At 31.4% G+C, this 18,906-nt stretch overlaps 3 protein-coding genes and 2 pseudogenes across 3 annotated transcripts; 3 read left to right on the top strand and 2 right to left on the bottom strand.

Moving 5' to 3' along the window:
* Positions 1-979: 979 nt before the first annotated feature.
* On the bottom strand, positions 980-1,665 carry LOC112597095 (zinc finger MYM-type protein 1-like). The gene is made up of 2 exons (XM_025343017.1): positions 1,209-1,665; positions 980-1,122 (listed from the first exon to the last, which is right to left on the bottom strand). The coding sequence occupies exons 1-2, from the start codon at positions 1,663-1,665 to the stop codon at positions 980-982; spliced, it is 600 nt and encodes a 199-aa protein (XP_025198802.1).
* Positions 1,666-6,154: 4,489 nt separating this feature from the next.
* LOC112597094 (zinc finger BED domain-containing protein 1-like) lies at positions 6,155-8,199 on the bottom strand. The gene is made up of 3 exons (XM_025343016.1): positions 7,840-8,199; positions 7,620-7,776; positions 6,155-7,563 (listed from the first exon to the last, which is right to left on the bottom strand). The coding sequence occupies exons 1-3, from the start codon at positions 8,197-8,199 to the stop codon at positions 6,155-6,157; spliced, it is 1,926 nt and encodes a 641-aa protein (XP_025198801.1).
* A 1,281-nt stretch (positions 8,200-9,480) lies between these two features.
* LOC112597093 lies at positions 9,481-12,111 on the top strand. Its single transcript, XM_025343015.1, has 3 exons — positions 9,481-9,613; positions 11,243-11,955; positions 12,103-12,111. The coding sequence occupies exons 1-3, from the start codon at positions 9,481-9,483 to the stop codon at positions 12,109-12,111; spliced, it is 855 nt and encodes a 284-aa protein (XP_025198800.1).
* A 939-nt stretch (positions 12,112-13,050) lies between these two features.
* LOC112597092 lies at positions 13,051-15,763 on the top strand (annotated as a pseudogene).
* A 535-nt stretch (positions 15,764-16,298) lies between these two features.
* Positions 16,299-18,762, top strand: LOC112597091 (annotated as a pseudogene).
* The last annotated feature ends 144 nt before the right edge of the window (positions 18,763-18,906 follow it).

Below are 18,906 nucleotides of genomic sequence, written 5' to 3'. Positions count from 1 at the left end.
CGAATTATCATTTTATACCCTTATCATTTTTCGGACAAGTGCTTATCACTCACGCGCCACGCGGATTGACATATATATAATTGTATATATAGGGGGAACTGATACGGGTCTCGGGCACGATAAAATATAGCGCAAACACACTGATGTAATTTTACTACCTATGATTTATGAACCATTTGATTTCAACACAACAAGCCAATCAGTAAGGTTGTCTTAAGTTTTGTGTTCTTTTTAATTTTTTTTTTACTAAATAAGTAAAGATTGGCGTTAATGGGAGAAAAGCTAGACGTAGATTAAGTGCACATAAAATAAAAAACATCGATTGCAAAATTTACAGAATAAAAAAAGTGATATACATAACAACAGCGGTGATCAGGTAATTATGTAAATATAAAATTTAGAATAATATTCTAAAAATTGAAGCGAAAGCCGAGTAGTGAGAAGGTAATATTATAATAGTAAAAGATAACGTGCGCAATTGAACATGTATTGTCATTTTTATAGCATTTTAATAAGACACGCGATAATGGATTACACACACTAATGTTCATTTATTACTCACACATAGACATAGACCAAATGTTCAAGTTATGTGAATTGCCTAAATATTACTCCTTAAAACATGGTACGCTGGAGCCCCCTTAAGTTAAATATAGGCTTTATTATTATTAAAGCTATAATAAATTGAGGAGTGCGTATTGATGCAAGTAGACTATGGGGTTGTACTTCATCAGTTTTAGTGCTGTTCTCGTCAAGTTCCTCCAATGATGAGCAAACATGTTCGTAAGCATCATGAAACAAACTCAGAGAATTCAAATGTTCTACCCAACGTGTTTCGCAGAATTTTAAAAGTCGCGTTTGTTTTGCACTCTCGTATGATGCTTTTATATATTTTCTTAATACTACACCTGCTTTATTAGAAAGCCAGAATAAATTGATAACTTCTTTTATTGTTCCTATACAGTTTCGGATTATGTAATTATAGTATTTTGCAAGCATGTGTTATAGCTAAGTTTAAGTTATGATTTGCGCAGTGAACATAGATAGCTTCCGGATATAACTCTCGTACTTTGGTCGCAGAGCTGTTGAATTTGCCGCTCATTGCACGCACTCCATCATAAACTTTAAAAAAAAAAAAAAAAATAATAACATAATAAATAAACCAGAAAACTACAGTAGCACAAACATAGTCAAGTATTCAGGCTTACTTTGGCCCCTCATATAAGCCAGGTTTATACAAATGTTCTTCATTGTAGTTAATAACGTATTTGCAAGCTCTTTCTCGGTAACGTCTACTACAGGAACAAAGCATACAAAGTCTTCTCTAATTACATATTTACCATCACACTTATCGACATATCGAAAACACATAGAAAATTGCTCTATGCCGCTTATATCAGTGCTTTCGTCGGCAATCACTGTAAAATATCTTGATTTGTTAATTCGTTTCACAATATTGGCTGTGATTAACTTTCCTGCTGTATCAATAATTTCATTTTGAATGCGATGGCTTGTATACATTGCATTAGCACTCGCAGTTTTGAAATGATTCTCCAAAGCATGATCACCGCTTTCAATAGCAAATCGAAGTAACGCTCGGAAATTTCCATCGTTTTCTTTTGGCATGTCTATTAATAAATTACCATCATCACGATGACCTCGCATTGCAATACCCTGTCTACTGCAATACAAAATGGCTCGGATGATAGGAATCAATTTTTATCTATTTTCAAGTTGTTGTTGTTTTCTTCTCTTGTCGATTACAGTGATCACGTTATTTTTTTTATTTTCGTAAACCAATTTGAAATTTTGACCATCTTCCACAGCATCTTTAATATGATATTTTTTTGCTTGATGTTTTCTGAACTTTTCAAGTGCTTTTTTCCAATCTCTAAACGGAGTTTCAACAAAAAAATTCGGACGTTCATGACCTCCTTTACCAATAGATTTTAAACTAAATTATACACAATATCGGCAATATGCTCCATCTTCTTTAGCTGAATACACTAACCATACGAAAGAACGACACCAAGAATACTGAAATTTCAAATTTCGATCGCCTGAAGTCGGGAACTTGAAATCAATTTCTGGCATCCAAGAATGCATTATAACATTATATTTATCACCATCATTTAATGTTCGTCGACAAAAACTTACTATGTCATTTGAAAAATCCTACGGATATAATAGAAATTCAACATAATTCATATTTAACATAATTTTTTTTTAAATTTATTTTATTAGAACTTAGAAGTCTATAACTTTGAATTAAAAATACTAAAACAAAAATTCTATAATTTAAGAGGACGCGCCATACCCGAATGGTTAGGTTAGGTGTTTATGTTATCCATATTATATTATTACGATATAAAAAAATGGGCGTCATTCGATAGCGTCCCGTTTCAACCTTTTATACCTTTTCAGTATGTCGATTGCATCCACAAGTAGGATAGGTAAATTATTTTTTCTTACCTTTTTATGTTCCGATTGCGTCCTGTTGTATGATATATAAGCATAACATTTTGTAAAACGAATAGTCATTATTAATAATTATTTTAATAATAATAATTATACAAAAACCAATAAAAATAAATCCAAATATATAAGAATAAATAATTTAAAAAATAATATTTAAACTTATCAATTATACGGATTTTCTTATTTTTTTCACTAAAAATGGTATTCATTATTAAGTCTAAACTTTAAAGTATCTTTCGATGCTAAGGCACTTGACGTACTAAATCGCTACGTTATCGTAAATCGATAAGAGTACCAACCTTAAGATAAAATGTTCGTTAACTCATCAAGTAAAAACCAATTCGTATTTAAATATACCTCCACACCCCATGTATGACAAAAATATTAGATTTAATATGTCAATTTATTTGTCACATTAACGCTTACCTACTATACAATAGGACGCAATCGGAATACTCAAAAGGTGGGCAAAAAATTGTTTACCTGCATCTGGGACGCAATCGACAAACTCCGAAAAAAATAATCTAATTTAGTTTAACTAACCTTATGATTTGAAGTTACTTGTGACACCACATTTTTTTGTTTTTTTATTGGAGGACTCTCTTCTAATGTCACGGGGACACCAGGGTCGTCAATGTTTTTGTTATTATCATTGTCCACTTTTAATACACAATATACATTAAAAATAATAAACTATACGTATCAATAAATTCGTTCTAAGACACTACGAAAACTATATAATAATAGTAATTACCTTCGTTTTTTTCTATTATTGTTTTGGATTTGGAAAAAGAGTTTTTAAAAAAGTTGGTTATAGATGTATTTTGTCTTTTCATTTTCAATTTTATAATAATAATATAACTCTAACTCACATTAACTAAAGTCTAATTCGGACTTAATGCCATGACAATGTGCACACCCGTAATGACCGTAATACAATATAGATACATAGGAACATTGATGTTATCTGAATATCGAAGAAAACGATTGACTATCATAATTATAACATATAAATAAATATAATAGATTATAATGTGTAACGTCTCTAACGAGTAAACGAAAAAGGGAAACCCATCAATCATAATGTACCAGTGCAAATAATATTATAACGATTAGTATATGTTTACTTATTTTTACTTACTGATAATAAGCGACTTACAAACACGCATTATTATTACGAAGTATTGTAGTCATGCAATTTCAAACTTTTGAGCTTAAAGTAGTAAAGTGCCAATACCTTTTAGAACCTTTGAAAAATTACAAATTATTACAGATTCACTTTTCTTACCAAAACATTTTTTTCTAGCATATTTTAACTTCTTTTGAATTATTAATTGTTTTTAGGTACATAAGATAAAATAACTATTAAGTTTTAAATTAATCATTCATTCATTTCGGTGGGAGAGGAGGAGGTTGACCCCCCCCCCCCATGCATCCACCACAGCCGTCGCTGCACGAGGACCGCGCCGTTTACATCTACCGCTACGAGGAAGCCTCGATCCGTCGGTACGGGCGCCTTTCCACCAGTGTCCTTCCAATATCCCTAATATCGGTCCACCAGGCCGCGCCTAGGCGTGACCGGGGCCATCGCCTACCGGGGACGGCTCGCCTGGACCCTCACAGTGGTCAAGGCGGCCCAACACCCACCTAACGATTACATCATTCACGCAGCTGGCCGCGTTTCAGAAGGAGCAATATCGGCGCCATAACCTCTTTCCGGGTAGCCGACGAGTCGACTACCCGGTGAGAGGCCCCGCGCCACGGGATGACCTTGGCCTTCACGCCCGTGGAACGGCGTCACCGCCGACCACCAGATCAGGCAAACGCTCCGGTCTATAGCGGACGCGTACGGAGCCCAACCCCGCACGCCACGCTGGTAACCGGTGTCGTTCGTTAGCGGACGTTCCGCCCTGGCAGTACCAGGCCCGAGAACCACCGCTGGAGACTAGCGAAACCAGGCTGTGGTTTCGCTAGATACGCTATCGAGACAGTACTGATGAGGTCACGGAGGCGTCCGAGGATGAAGACGTCGAAAACAAAAAACACGTATTCAATATGGATAAATAGATTATCGAATCGTAAAAAAACAAACAGGAGTATACATGACGAAGCGATAACCGACCAAAGAACACGCCGCGAATACGCGTTTTCCGAATGCGACGATGTTTTCTTTGAATTACAAATGCGACAATTAATTTCATTTTACTATGACCTAGTGATGGCCGATTCAGGTCGGTGAATCGATTTTAATCGGAATGAAAAAAATCGATTCAAAAAAATCGTTGCCCAAAAAATCGATTTTTTGGGGAATCGATTCTTAAAATAACGATTTTTTAAACAACTAGATGGTGCTTTTTTAAATTCAAAAAATTGTATATTCAATTTTCAAAAATGTTTTTAATTGACTAGAAGGGGAATGGGTTTCTATAGAGCATAGTCTCAGAAGTCTCAGAAGTCAGTATATTATTTGTAATAACAAAAGTCTATAAAAGAACCTAATAGATACATTATTGAATTTTGACATCATCAAAAGTTGGAAAATTGATGAAAAAAAATAGTTAAGTTAATAATTAACAAACAATATATTCAACACTTAAATTGTAATTATAAGAAAATGTTTAACTTAGTTAAAAAATTATTAATTATTTATGTTTAATTACCACTTAGGCAGGGCTGGAAGTAGTTACTTACAAGTTACTTATTTTGGTACATTATATTTTTGTTAAATGATTTCCAATTGTTTCAAATTACTTGTACAAGTAATTTGAATTTTGAAACTCAATATTTTTAAATGACCTTATACTGTCATAAACGGATTTTACACCTCATTATAATAACATACTTGATGTTATGTAGTGTGTACTATCAGTAACATATAATTGTTCTACAATAATATTTAATAATATTAACTATAAAGTTATTATTATTATTTATCCACTGTGTTTGGCACTGAATAATAAGTACTCATACTCTACGACACAAGGTTCTTCTGCAGTGTAGAGTAACTTCTAGTAATATTTCCCACATTTTGTATACTATTATATTTTTTTGTTAATATAAATAAAAAAAAATAAGTAAGAATCAGATACAATACAAATATATGTAAATAATATTGAAATTTAAGTTTGAGTTGACTAAGTTAGGATTTAGGTATTTAATGTAGGTAGGTAGATAAATAATACAACAATGATTATGGTAAACACTGTATTTTTTTTTGTTTTTTATATCATTGGTACTTTGACATAATTTTTTACAATAACTATTACAACTTTAACTACAATTTGACAATTTGCGAAAAGTAACTAGTTAAGTTAAAAAGTTAAAATTAAATTAACTTTAACTTTTTAACTCGTTAAACATATTAACAAATTTTATATACAAAAGGCTGTACAGATACATTTTACATATTTACAAATAATATACAGATAATTACATTATACATATTAATACATTTTATATACAAAAGGCTGTACAGATACATTACACTATACATATTTACAAATAATTACATCCCACAATAAAAACAACTTTTTTTATTCTATGTGCCAGTCTTCAAAATTTAGAGAACTTAGAAACAAAAGCTGTTGCAACTTTTCCCCCTTTAATCGGTTTCTTTTTTCGGTCATTATATTTCCCGCTTTTGAAAACAATCTTTCCGAAGGGACAGAAGTTGCTACTAAAGACAAATATGGTTGTACAATTTTTTTTTTAAGAGAGGGAACATATTGCCATTTATATCCCAATATTTAAGTATGTCATCACCTAACAGTATTGTGGGCTGGCTTATATAATGCTTAAGTTCAGTTGGCATTCGCTCTTCAGACTGTTCTAAACTTTGTGATGCAGCTTTTTTTGAAACTAGATCATTGTGAACTGACCACAAACTATCACTGCGTTCACCATCATCATCACTAGAGCCTTGGTTTGAGGAGTTAGGTTCTTCACAATTACGTTTTATTTTATCAATTTTATTTTTTATAAATTTAATAGCTCTTGAACTAGACATTGGGTTATTCAAATAAATAGTTTTGAACCGGGGATCTAATATAGTGGCAACACTAAGGAGACTTCTCTCCTCCATCCTACCAAACCTTTTATCTAGATTTTCTAACATTGCCTTTTTTAAGGATAAAGCAGTTGGATGGGTTAGATCAATATACTCAGTCTTTTTAATAAGACAATTAATTAAGGGTATCACCGTGCTGCCAGTTACATATTTTTGACCACATAATTCTCTTGTCGCCACTTCCATCGGCCTTAACACTAACAACATTTCCTTTGCTACATCAATTTCATCAGCTGACAACATTTCGGGGCCCCGGCGAATATTGATTAATACAGAAGCAATATGGTTGGAACATAAAATAAATCTATCTATCATAAAAAAAATGGAGTTCCAACGTGTTGGTACCGATTGTTTTAGTTTATGATCGCACAATTTTCGAAGTTCATCAGAAGCCGCTACAGATTGCTTGAAATAAGTTACAATAGCCTTAATTTTGTTGATGATATTATGTACATCTGCAAGATTAACCAATGCCCTTTCGGATACCAAATTCAGAGTGTGGGCAAAACATGGTAAATGTTTTTCTTGGCCAAAAGTTTTTTTAACAGCAGATAATATATTAGCACCATTATCGGTGACGACGGTGAATATCTGGCTTTTTGTTATACCCCACTGAAGAAGAAGATGCTCAAACCAAGCGGATATATTGTCAGATATATGGCTGGCAGAAAGCTCTAACACACCAAGTGTCACACTCTCAAGAGCAACTTTGTTTAAACTTAAAAAATGTACCGTCATGCCCAAAACACTTCTTGTGTTAAGAATGTCTGTCCAAATATCCGACGTTAAGGTTAAATGCTCTACAAGACTCAGCTTAGATTTAACTAATGCGGATAAAACCTCATATTTACTTTTGATGTGCTTTGTTATAGTTTGCTTGGATGGAACTTTGTACATAGGCACTGTTTTCTGCATGAAGAACCGGAATCCTGGTTTTTCTGTTATAGACAACGGCAGATTATCCTTCGCTACCATGTACACAAGCGCATCCGTGATAGCTCGTATCTTATATCCTCCTTCTAAAATAATTTAGACAATTTATTATAATTTTATAGTTATGAATTAAAAAATTTACTCTTACTATCATAAGATTTGATGTCCGAAAAAGACTCGTGCATTGTTCTCTGCCTGAAGCTCACTGACTGTGGAGTACTTGATGTTGATGACGATGTTGTTGGTATAGATCCACTAGTAAATGATACCACGGAATCGTTGCCTTGTGTCTGTTGAGTCTATAATAAAAAAAAAATTGGTTTTAAGCACATTATTAGTAATTTAGCATCTTAGTATCTTACCTTATTTACAATGGTCTTAGCTAACTCAGCAAAATCATTGTCACCAGGATCATCAGGATCGTCAACATCTTCATGTTGTGGTCGAGAGTAACTTGTAGATGCAGTTGACATCATTGAATTCCTCGAACTAGTTGATGCCACTGATTGAGTTGAAGAAACAGATGTTCGACGAACCTCTGTCTTACTGACAAAAGCCTTGTCTAAATTAATAGAAGCATGATTTCGCTTCATGTGGTTGCGAATATTGGTTGTGTTACCACATGGCTTGACTGGAGCCTCACACAGTTTGCATTTAACAACTCCCAAATCAGATGTTTTTTCAAAAAAGGTCCAAATTGAACTTCGAGATTTTGACGACATTTCGACGTGTACAAACTACAAGTGTTTTATTTTATATAATTACCAATCAAAAAAATAAAAACTGTATACCACGCGCGAACTGCAAAATGTCGGAGGAGGCGGAGGTACGAACTACACGTCTACACTCTTAAAGAACGAAAAACGGAAAGAAAGACGATCACGAATAATAAGAACGCTTCACGATTCACGAATGAAACGCACGTCGCACAGTTCAGTGTTCACACTTTCACAGAGTAATAATTATTAATTAATAATGCAGGGTGGCCAATATCTCGGTCCAAATATTAACGCACCGTTCATGGCACCCAGTCAGCAGAAGCCAGAAAGGCCAGTAAAGATAAACGCGGAAAAAAAATTGCCGATTCTTATCAAATCGAATCGAATCGAATCGGTCCGTCCAAGAATCGATTCAAAAAATCGATTTATCGATATAAAAAAATCGATTCTTTGCAGAATCGATTTTTTTAGGACATCACTACTATGACCATTTGCTACTTGAAATATTAGATTCCCGTTTAAATCGTGGTTTACCTATTAGAGATTAGTTATAATCTACTTTTTAATAATTTTACGTAAAATATTATTATTTGTTATTATAATTACGTATTTATGTCCATGACAAAAAAAAGTGATTTTAAATTGTACAAACCTGTTTAAATTCTACATACTTATTGTTCCTATTTCCAATACCTACCATATGTAATAAAAATAAATCCATTTGACAAGTATAGTCATAATAATTAATTATAATACATTATCTGGTAAATTATAATTGTAAAATCCCAAAAATAGTTTTACGATAACGATACGACACGCAACTTCGAAGAAGCGACGTAGTACGCTATACTTGATGGACGGGGCGGAAGTGGCGGTATATATATAGAACCATACTCACACTAATAATCATTTACGACTAAAGGTCGATTCGCACTATACGGAACGTCAACGTCACGTCACCGATCGGCAACGTCACGTCAAAATATCTTATTATGTATTTAAGGTCGATTCACACTATAAGTAACGTCAACGTCACGTCACAGACCGGCAACGTCACGTCAAAATATCTTCCCATGTATTTATATCGCCATGTTCACATACACCGGCAACATTATGGAACGTCAACGTCACGGAACGGCAAAGTTTATCGAAAACTATATTATGACGTGACGCAACCGGTCCGTTCTTGTCCGATCGGATAGTGTGAATGTGAAAACTGAACGTTTCCGTCAAATTTAAGTTAATTTAAATAATAATATTTAAGTTGTTTTTCATTATTTTTTCATGGATGATGAAATTTTAATAGAAAAAGTTCGTCAATATGATGAATTTTACAATATGGCTCATAAAAAGTATTGTGATAATCATCATAAAGATGTAGTATGGGCAAAAATTGGAAAAGAATTGAATACAACAGGTATGTGCAACTTCATAATTTTATTATTTTATTTTATTATTTCCACTAGTGATAATAATACAGTTTTTTGTTTTAAATTTTAATATAAAATAATAATAAATAATAATAATATTATAATTATTGTACAAATTTGTCTCTTTGCCATGCCACTGATCCAATATCACTATTAAAAAAAGTTTTGTAAGTTTCACGTACATTAAATGCAAACAATTCTGCATTTCCTCCTTGCATTGGTAGATTTGACCAATTGGGTTCGCCTTCGATAGGGTCTAAATTTTGTGTCATCGGTATATTATCCTTGATATAGTTATGTAAAATACATGTTGTCAATATTACTTTATCTACGTTTTCGGGGAATAAATTTATACTTCTAAAATAAATTCTAAATTTTTGTACCAAATTTCCAAAAGCATTTTCTGACACACGACGAGCTCGAGACAGTCTATAGTTGAATACTTGTTTTTCTACGTCCCCATTTATCTTTTTTCCTGGATATGGTCTAAGCAAATAAGGTTTTAATGGAAATGCCCCGTCTCCAACAATCACAAAAGGCGCTGGAGTTTGAGTTCCAGGAAGATTTCTATCTTTAGGTACGTTTAATTTATTCTTCTCTAGAGATTTTCCAAAACTAGAATTGGCAAAAATTCCACCATCACTATTTTTCCCATAAGAGCCTACATCTATGGCAATGAATTTATAATTCGCATCTACTAGAGCCATCAACACAATTGAAAATATCCGTTTATAATTGTAAAATTGTGAACCACTATTAGGTGGGGCGAAAATGTTCACATGTTTGCCGTCTATTGCTCCCAAACAATTTGGAAAATTCCATATATTCCAGAAATCATCTGCAATTTTTTCCCAGTCTTTTTCTTTTGGTGGTGGCATTACTTCAACTAATAACTTATCTATAATGGCTACACACACATCCTTCACTATATTATGAACCGTAGAATGTCCCAAGCGAAAACTGAATGCAATGGTTTGAAATGAGTCACCAGTTGCTAAGAATCTAAAAATTAAATATGTAATTTCACTTATAAATTTTATATCGAACGGCGTGATTTTTTATAACGATTATTAATTGATAATATGAAATACGAAAAATACGAAAAACAAAAAACATTTTTTTTAATCATTTCTTCAACCTAACCTCGAGTATAATGACATAATATAGAACCGTTATAATTATTATATTTCATTATTTCATTAAAAAAATATATAATATATATTTTATATTCTCAATGAAATGATGAATGTATTGATTTTACAATGATGAGTTTTTTTTGTTTTTTCTTTTTGTGTCTGGGTACAGCATAACTTGTCAAAATAATGCTTCAAACGATTTTTAATATTTGTTATAATTCAAAAAGTATAAGTAGTAGAGACTTTAAATTTTAACAGCTATTTAGATTGGCATTTTATTCACATAATTTAATTTTCAAAATGTTTTGCTTATTTTAATACTATTTATAGGAATTTGAAATATTCGTTTTTATTTAGTTTTTTATTTTATAAATATCAATAAAAAATTTTTGGCGGAATCAAAATGCTTAAAAATTTAATACAAAGTTCCTCATAAGTTATTCTATTATATTATTAAGTATTATACTATTATATTCACAGGGAAAATATGTAAAATTCGATGGATCTCACTCAGAGATCAACTTAGGAAGGCAATAAAAAAGAAAAAAACAACAAGTGGACAAGCAGCTGACAAACAAAAAAAATGGAAGTATGAGGACTGCATGTCTTTTGTAATACCATTTTTTAAAGAACGAGAAACGTTTTCTAACATAGTATCTCCGGAAAGTGATAGCGAAGAGTCAAATGACGAAGAAATGTCCAGTAATAATGACAAAAATATAAATAAAGATGTTCTAAGTGAGAATGAAGAAAGTGAACAAGAAACTACGTTAAAACGTAATAAAGTTATGGGGTCGGTATCACAAAAAACAAAATCTCCAAAAAAAATGAAAATGCCAGCATCATATTATTCTAATGCAAAAAAAAAAAATAAACCACAAACAGCATCATCTGTTTTAATGCAATATTTATTAGATGAACCAAAGGCAACATCTCGTGAGCATCCAATCGACATATTTTTCCAAGGGCTGGCAGCTACAGTCAAAACATTTTCACCAGAATACCAACACATGGCAAAAACCAAAATGTTTGCAATATTGTCTGAATTAGAGTGGGCACAATTGCTAAATAAAACAGCAAATCATCAAATCCCACTATCAATATATCCTTCAACATCATACATTTGCTCTAACACTGAAATGGCACCATCACAAAACAACATTCAATACGTCCAAACACCAACACCATCTCCTGTTTTAAGACCATCGTCATCATCAACAACATCATCTACCCAACATTTTTATGAAAACTTTGATCCTACAAATATACAATATAATATATAAAGTTAAACAATAAAATATCTATTAATAATGTTTTGTTAAAATACTAAATCACGTAAGGTGTTATAATAATAGTAAAATATAATTTTGAAAGTAAATAAACAAGTAATAAGTTTAAAATATTGTTTTATTTTATAAACGTGTATTATTATTATATTCACCTTAAGCACACCATTAACTTTTCCTTAGCACTTATAGCTTCTAGAAATGTTGTATTTTTTTTGGTAATCTGTTGATCGATTTTAGATAATAAAACATAAAATTGATGTTGTGACATTCTAAAATATTTGTAAAATGAAGTTTCTTCATCTTGTAAATCATTGAACAATGTATGATATTCCCCAAATTGCTTTCTCTTAATTAACATTTCTCGAACCCATGTTGTTCTACGTTTTTGGTGACTATTCTCTTCCTCCTCATCCAAAATAATTGCAATTATCGCTAACGTTTTTTTATTAAATTTTGGCATAATGATATAGTAATTATATTAGTATATGATCACAAAAAAAAAATAGTTCGTACATAGATCCACTTCTGTAAACTCAACCTAACTGCAATAATTCCTAAAATTTGACATTGACGTAATGACGTTTGACGTTAATGTGAATGTATAACAAATTTTACGTGACGTTGCCGGTCTGTGACGTGACGTTGACGTTACTTATAGTGTGAATCGACCTTTATACCGCAATGTTCACATACACCGGCAACATTACGTAACGTCAACATCACGGAACGGCAACGTTTATCGAAAACTATATTTTGACGTGACGTAACCGGTCCGTTCTTGTCCTTACGGATAGTATGAATGTCAACACGGAACGTTTCCGTCAACAATTTAAATAAACTATATTTTGAATGTGTAAGCTCGTTAACTAAAAATTATAATTTTTGAATATTTAAATACAAAAATATAGACATATAAAGTAAGTAAACAATATTTATTTAATTCTCCAATTTACAGTAGAAAATGAAATAACATATTAATAGTTTAAACATTAAATAGTCATGAACGATGAGATGTTGATTGAGGAAGTACGCCAATATCAAGAACTGTATGATATGACGCATAAAAAATATAGCGACAACATTCACAAAGATAATATCTGGAGAAAAATTGGTAGTGAATTGAAAATAACAGGTACCTAGATATAAACTTAATTTAACTAATATTACTTATTATTAGGTACTTAATATTACTTTTACAGCTTTTATTTTTTAATTTTACATAAACTTATCTCTCTGCCATGGTAATGATCCATTTTCAGAGTTAAAAAAAGTTTTATAGGTTTCACGCACATTAAAAGCAGTAGTGAGGGCATTTCCACCTTGTCTATGTATACGTCCCCAATTAGGTTCACATTCTGGTGGGTCTAAATGTTGGGTAATTAAAATATTATCTTTGATATAATTATGCAAAATACAAGTAGTTAATATAATATTGTCAACATTTTCGGGTAAAGATTTTATATTTCTAAAAAAGATTCGAAATTTTTGCACCAAGTTTCCGAATGCGTTTTCGGATACGCGCCTAGCTCTTGACAATCTATAATTGAATACTTGTTTCTGTATATCACCATTAATTTTAGAACCAGGATAAGGTCTTAATAGATAGGTTTTTAGGGGAAATGCCTCATCCGCCACAATGACATATGGCACTGGACATTGAGTTCCGGGGAGATTTTTATCTTTTGGAACATGTAGTTTATTTTGTTCCAACGCTTTTCCTAAATTTGAATTGGCAAATATTCCACCATCACTATTCTTACCGTAGGATCCTACATCTACAGCAATGAATTTATAATTTGCGTCAACCAAAGCTAACAAATTAATAGAAAAAGTTTTCTTATAATTGAAATATTGGGAACCACTGTTCGGAGGAGCAAAAATTTCCACGTGTTTCCCATTTAATGCTCCTAAGCAATTAGGAAAGTTCCACATTTTCCAGAAGTCATCAGCAATTTTTTCCCAATCTTTTTCCTTTGGTTGCGGCATCACTTCAGCTAACAATTCGTCTACTATAGCTTTGCATACTTCTTTAACAATGTAATGAACAGTCGAATGCCCCAGCCGATAACTGAATGATATAGTTTGAAACGAATCACCAGTCGCTAAAAACCTAAATAATTAATTTTACATAACTGTTAAACTGTTCGGACAATATAATAAATTTAAATTTAAATTAACAAAAATGTTTTAATTTATAAGTTATTTTTATTCAAGTAATTACCAAACATGCGTTAAAAGTATTAAACCGTATACGAATAACCAAAATATTAGATTCTGAACAGAGCGATTTATCTTGAATCGATTTTATTATTTTGTTATAATTCAAAGACGAATAACCGTAGATACCTACCTGCAGTTTTTACCAAATGTTTATATTACGATTTTCTATTCATAATTAAATATTCAAAATATTTCGACACGTTTTGAGCTATTTATATATACATTTCAAATACAAATTTTAGATTCTGAGTGAAACGATGAATGTATTGATTTCACAATGATGTGTATTTTTTTTTATTTTTAAATTTTAAATTTTAAATTTTTTTATTTTTGTGTCTGTCATCACGTTTTAGGACAGTAAAAATGCTTAGATTTTCTTCAACAGTATCTCTTATGATAGGAAAGTGAATCTAGTTGGTGCTTCAGGAGGTCAACTTACATCCACTTATCAACCTTTTTTTTCTATAATATTGTCAATAACAAATTTTTTGTTAGCCAAAAGTCTTTGAAAATTAAATACAAGGTGCTTCGTAAAATTTTATAATCACAGTTTAAAAAAAATTGAGATACATAGGCACGATTTTTTTTAAAAATTCATACATTTTTTAGTTTCTATAGCTAAGGATTGAAACTTTAAAACACTTTTTGTTATAACCAAATTTTATATTTTTAATAGGCCCAGCGTGCAAGAATAGATGGATCTCATTACGTGACCAGCTGAGAAAAGCAATGAGAAAAAATATTACAAAAAGTGGACAAGCCGCTGAACTTTAAAAGAAGTGGAAGTATGAAGATTCAATGTCATTTGTAATTCCATTTTTTAAAGAAAGAGAAACATAAACCAACATAGCAGAACCTGATAGCTTGAGTGATGGATCGAATGATGAACACGAAGGTATGGAGAGCGTTGTTATTACTGGGGATACTTCAGAACAAAATTCTAATAACAACATAAATCAGAAATCTACAGCATCTCCAAAAAAAAGTTCATCTAGGTATTTGCTAAACAAAAGAAAATTTGAAAAAACAGAGACAGCTTCATCTGTACTAATGAAATATTTAGTAGAAAGTGATAAGCAAGAAACAAAAGCCACTGCTAATGATCATCCAATAGACATATTTTTCAATAGTCTAGCCGCTACTGTAAAAACTTTTTCACCCGAGTACCAGCATATGGCAAAGTCAAAACTTTTCAATGTTGAATCCGAACTAGAGTGGGCACATTTACAAAGTAAGAATACAAATTACCAAGTGCCAACATCAATGAATTTTCCAGCTCCAGACAACAGGTCAAATATACACCCAATACCATTTATTCAAACTCAAAACATCCAACAAGCAGTCCATCCACAACAACAAATTTATGAAATTTCACGTGCGTCAAACTCATCTACTCTAAATGATTCATTTATGTTTAGTCACAACACCTTTACCTGTAAGTTCCGGAAGGTCATCTGCACAATCTTATTTTGAAAATTTTCAGCCAAATTAACTTTTAACACAGTTAAAGTAATAAGTTTATTAATAATAATATTAACTAGTTTGTTTAAATACAAAAAATACAAAATATAAAATACTAATTTTTTTATTTCTTACCTTAAGCAGACCATTAGTTTTTCCTTGGGACTAATAGCTTCTCGGAATGTAGTGTTTTGGTTTTGAATTTTAGTTTGAATTTTAGTTAAAAGTTCATAAAATTGACTTTGTGACATCCTAAAATATTTATAGAAAGAAATTTCTTCATCTTCTAATTCTTTAAATAATGTGTGAAATTCTCCTACGAATTTCCTCGCAGTAAACATTTTTCGTACCCACGTTTTCTTAGTACGATTAAATTTTTTTTCTTCGTCGTCCAAAATTAAGGCAATCATTGCTAATTGTTTTTTAGTGAACTTCAGCATGATACAAATACGAATATTTAATAAAAAAAAAAAATGAATTTAAAACACAGAATGTACTAGACCTAGTTTAACCTAACAGAATTCTGGACTGGATGGACTGATGGCTTTTCCGTGACGTTACCGATAATGCGAATGTATTCTATTTTTGACGTGACGTTGCCGATCGGTGACGTGACGTTGACGTTCCGTATAGTGCGAATCAACCTTAACACAAAGATTACGGACGGCGACAACAAGATAAGAAATTGCCTAAATTTTTTCCCCTTAAATAATAACCACTAAGAGCCGCCTTAAGGGTCTATAAATTAAATCTTGTTATGTACTAATAAAATTTGATGGGTTAAGAAAAAAAATGGTTTAGGAACTTGGACCGGTCTATGCGGACAGCCCGGTAGCATATAAGCATTCTGGGGTCCGCTTCGGCACCTGTGTTCAACTATGCAATCCCGTTGGTCAATTTTAAATTCCTGCCAAATTTATTATCACAAAGATATTATTTTAATCATAGACTTATAATATATTATTTGAAGTATTAAGGGCCAGTATTACAATACATGATTATATCTTCGGTTACCTGATCGTCTGTTTACGCCTCGGTTATCAATTTAACCGCGGTTTTGTCTTTTACGGTCCGTTATCAGAAAAGTAGTATTACAATACCCCGTCAGAGTTCGATTCGGTAATCCACTGTTTTAACCACCACTATCATTAAAAAAAGTTTAAACTGTTATCAGTGTTATCCAGATATCACTGCGTGTCATAAGCTCATAACTAGTTTTATTTTAAATTTTAACTTATAGTTAAAATTTATAAAATAGGTAATTTTATAATTAGTGAACGTGTAATTAATATACGACATAGATAAAAAACCATCAAAAAGTAAAAACTTTAGTTTTGCTGAGGAAGAAGAACTGATGAATTTAATTTCGAAACACTGGTCTGTTATTCAGTGTAAGACTACCGACCACGTGAATAATATGTAAGTTTCTTTTGTTTCTTTATAATATTTAATAATTATCACGTTTTTTTTACTTACTGGTCCAAATATTACATTACAGGAAAAAGAAAGAACACTGGGCAAAAATAGAATCCGAGTTCAACGCAGTTATTACAGATCAATTTAGACCAGCGAGTGTCTTGAAATGCAAATTTGAAAATATATGTAGACGAGCTCAGAAAAAAAAGTGTAAAATGGAAAGCAACTTTCAAGCACTGGAGGTGGTAAAGCTGTTTTGACAGATTTTGGTTTTGTTGATGAACGTGTATTGGCTCTTTTGGGTACAAGAGCATCAGGATTGGCTTCCAACTGGTATGACGATGAAGGTAATAAATACTTAGATTTAAAAATTAATTTAGATTAATTGAGATTTAAACAGGCCAGAGTAATATTTAGATTTAATAGTTTTATTAATTAACTTTTATTATTTATGTATTATATATAGGTATTAATAATGTACATTTTTAAATAAAATAAAAAATATTTTTACGTTGGCCATAGGAGGGGAAAATGCAATTTTAAAATATTAATACAAATTTCTCATTCAATAATGTTCTTAAGACTTTGAAATTCAAACCAAGTATAAGTGAACTTATGAAGTATTGACAGTTAAATTTTCATTTTTTTCAATGACCATTTAATATAGAATAAATAAATATCAGTAGAAAGAAAATTCTTAAGGTGGCCATAGGTGGCAACTCCACCTCCTACTAATTTATTATTTCATGAATTTAATATAGGTACTCAGTTTGTAATTTAAATTTTAAAAATATTTTAAACGTTGAGGGTAGTGTCTGGTAGCAAATAGAATCTAGTAGCTATTTCTGATTAGTCAAAGTTAAAAAATGTGACGTATTACAATTAATTACAATTAATGTATTTTATGATATTCATTTTAGTGATAGTTTCTAACACTAATCAAATTGAAATAGATGGAGTAGATGAATATCAAGTAGAAGTAGTGAGATGTGATTATGATCAAGACAGTACATTCCAAGAGCAGACTTCAGATAGTTGTATTCAAAATGAGTCCATTGAACCAGGTAAAGATTTATTTTGTACTTTGTTTATATTTTTACTATACATTTGTTTATAACTAGCTTATTAGATACATTTTTCGTTTACTACTTTTATCAGGAATGTCTTGGGCAAAATATACACCTGGAATGCTAAGGCAGCCAAAATCCGCTCCATTATCGTTTGAAAAAACATCCCCAAATGACAATGTTGAACTTTCTAAATCAGGTAATTATTGAAAAATGTGTTTATGTAATTTTAAAATTATCTCATTGTTCAAATAAATTGTACGAATTATTAATGATTTTAGGCCCGACAAAGAGAAAGAGGCTCTTTCAAGACAAGTTGTCAAAATGGGCACAGGAAAAAGCTTCACTGACAGAGCAGGAATCAAACTTACAAAGCGAAGAAGCAGAATTTAAAAGAGAAATATGGAAGCTGAAAATAAATCGAGAACAGGAATTATTTCAAGAAGTAAAAGATAGGATAAAATTTCAAGTAGAAAAACATGCATCAGAAATGGAACTACTTGCATTGCAAAAATCCAGTATAAAATTAAAATTCAGTGATTTGTAGTGGACTTTTTTTTTTGATGATTTTGAATATTATTTTATATTATTCAGTACTTGTTAATTGTTAAATACTATATTGTTATTTTTATTACTCGTTAAATATTTGTACTTACATTTATCATTTTGATATTTTTCTTCCACTAAGGAA

The sequence above is a fragment of the Melanaphis sacchari genome, unplaced genomic scaffold, assembly GCF_002803265.2.
Source record: "Melanaphis sacchari strain LSU unplaced genomic scaffold, SCAv2.0 Contig374_pilon_pilon, whole genome shotgun sequence".
NCBI classification, from domain to species: Eukaryota; Metazoa; Arthropoda; class Insecta; order Hemiptera; family Aphididae; genus Melanaphis; species Melanaphis sacchari.
The sequence above is the reverse complement of the archived record's forward strand: the minus strand, read 5'-3'. Positions and strand labels throughout refer to the sequence as shown.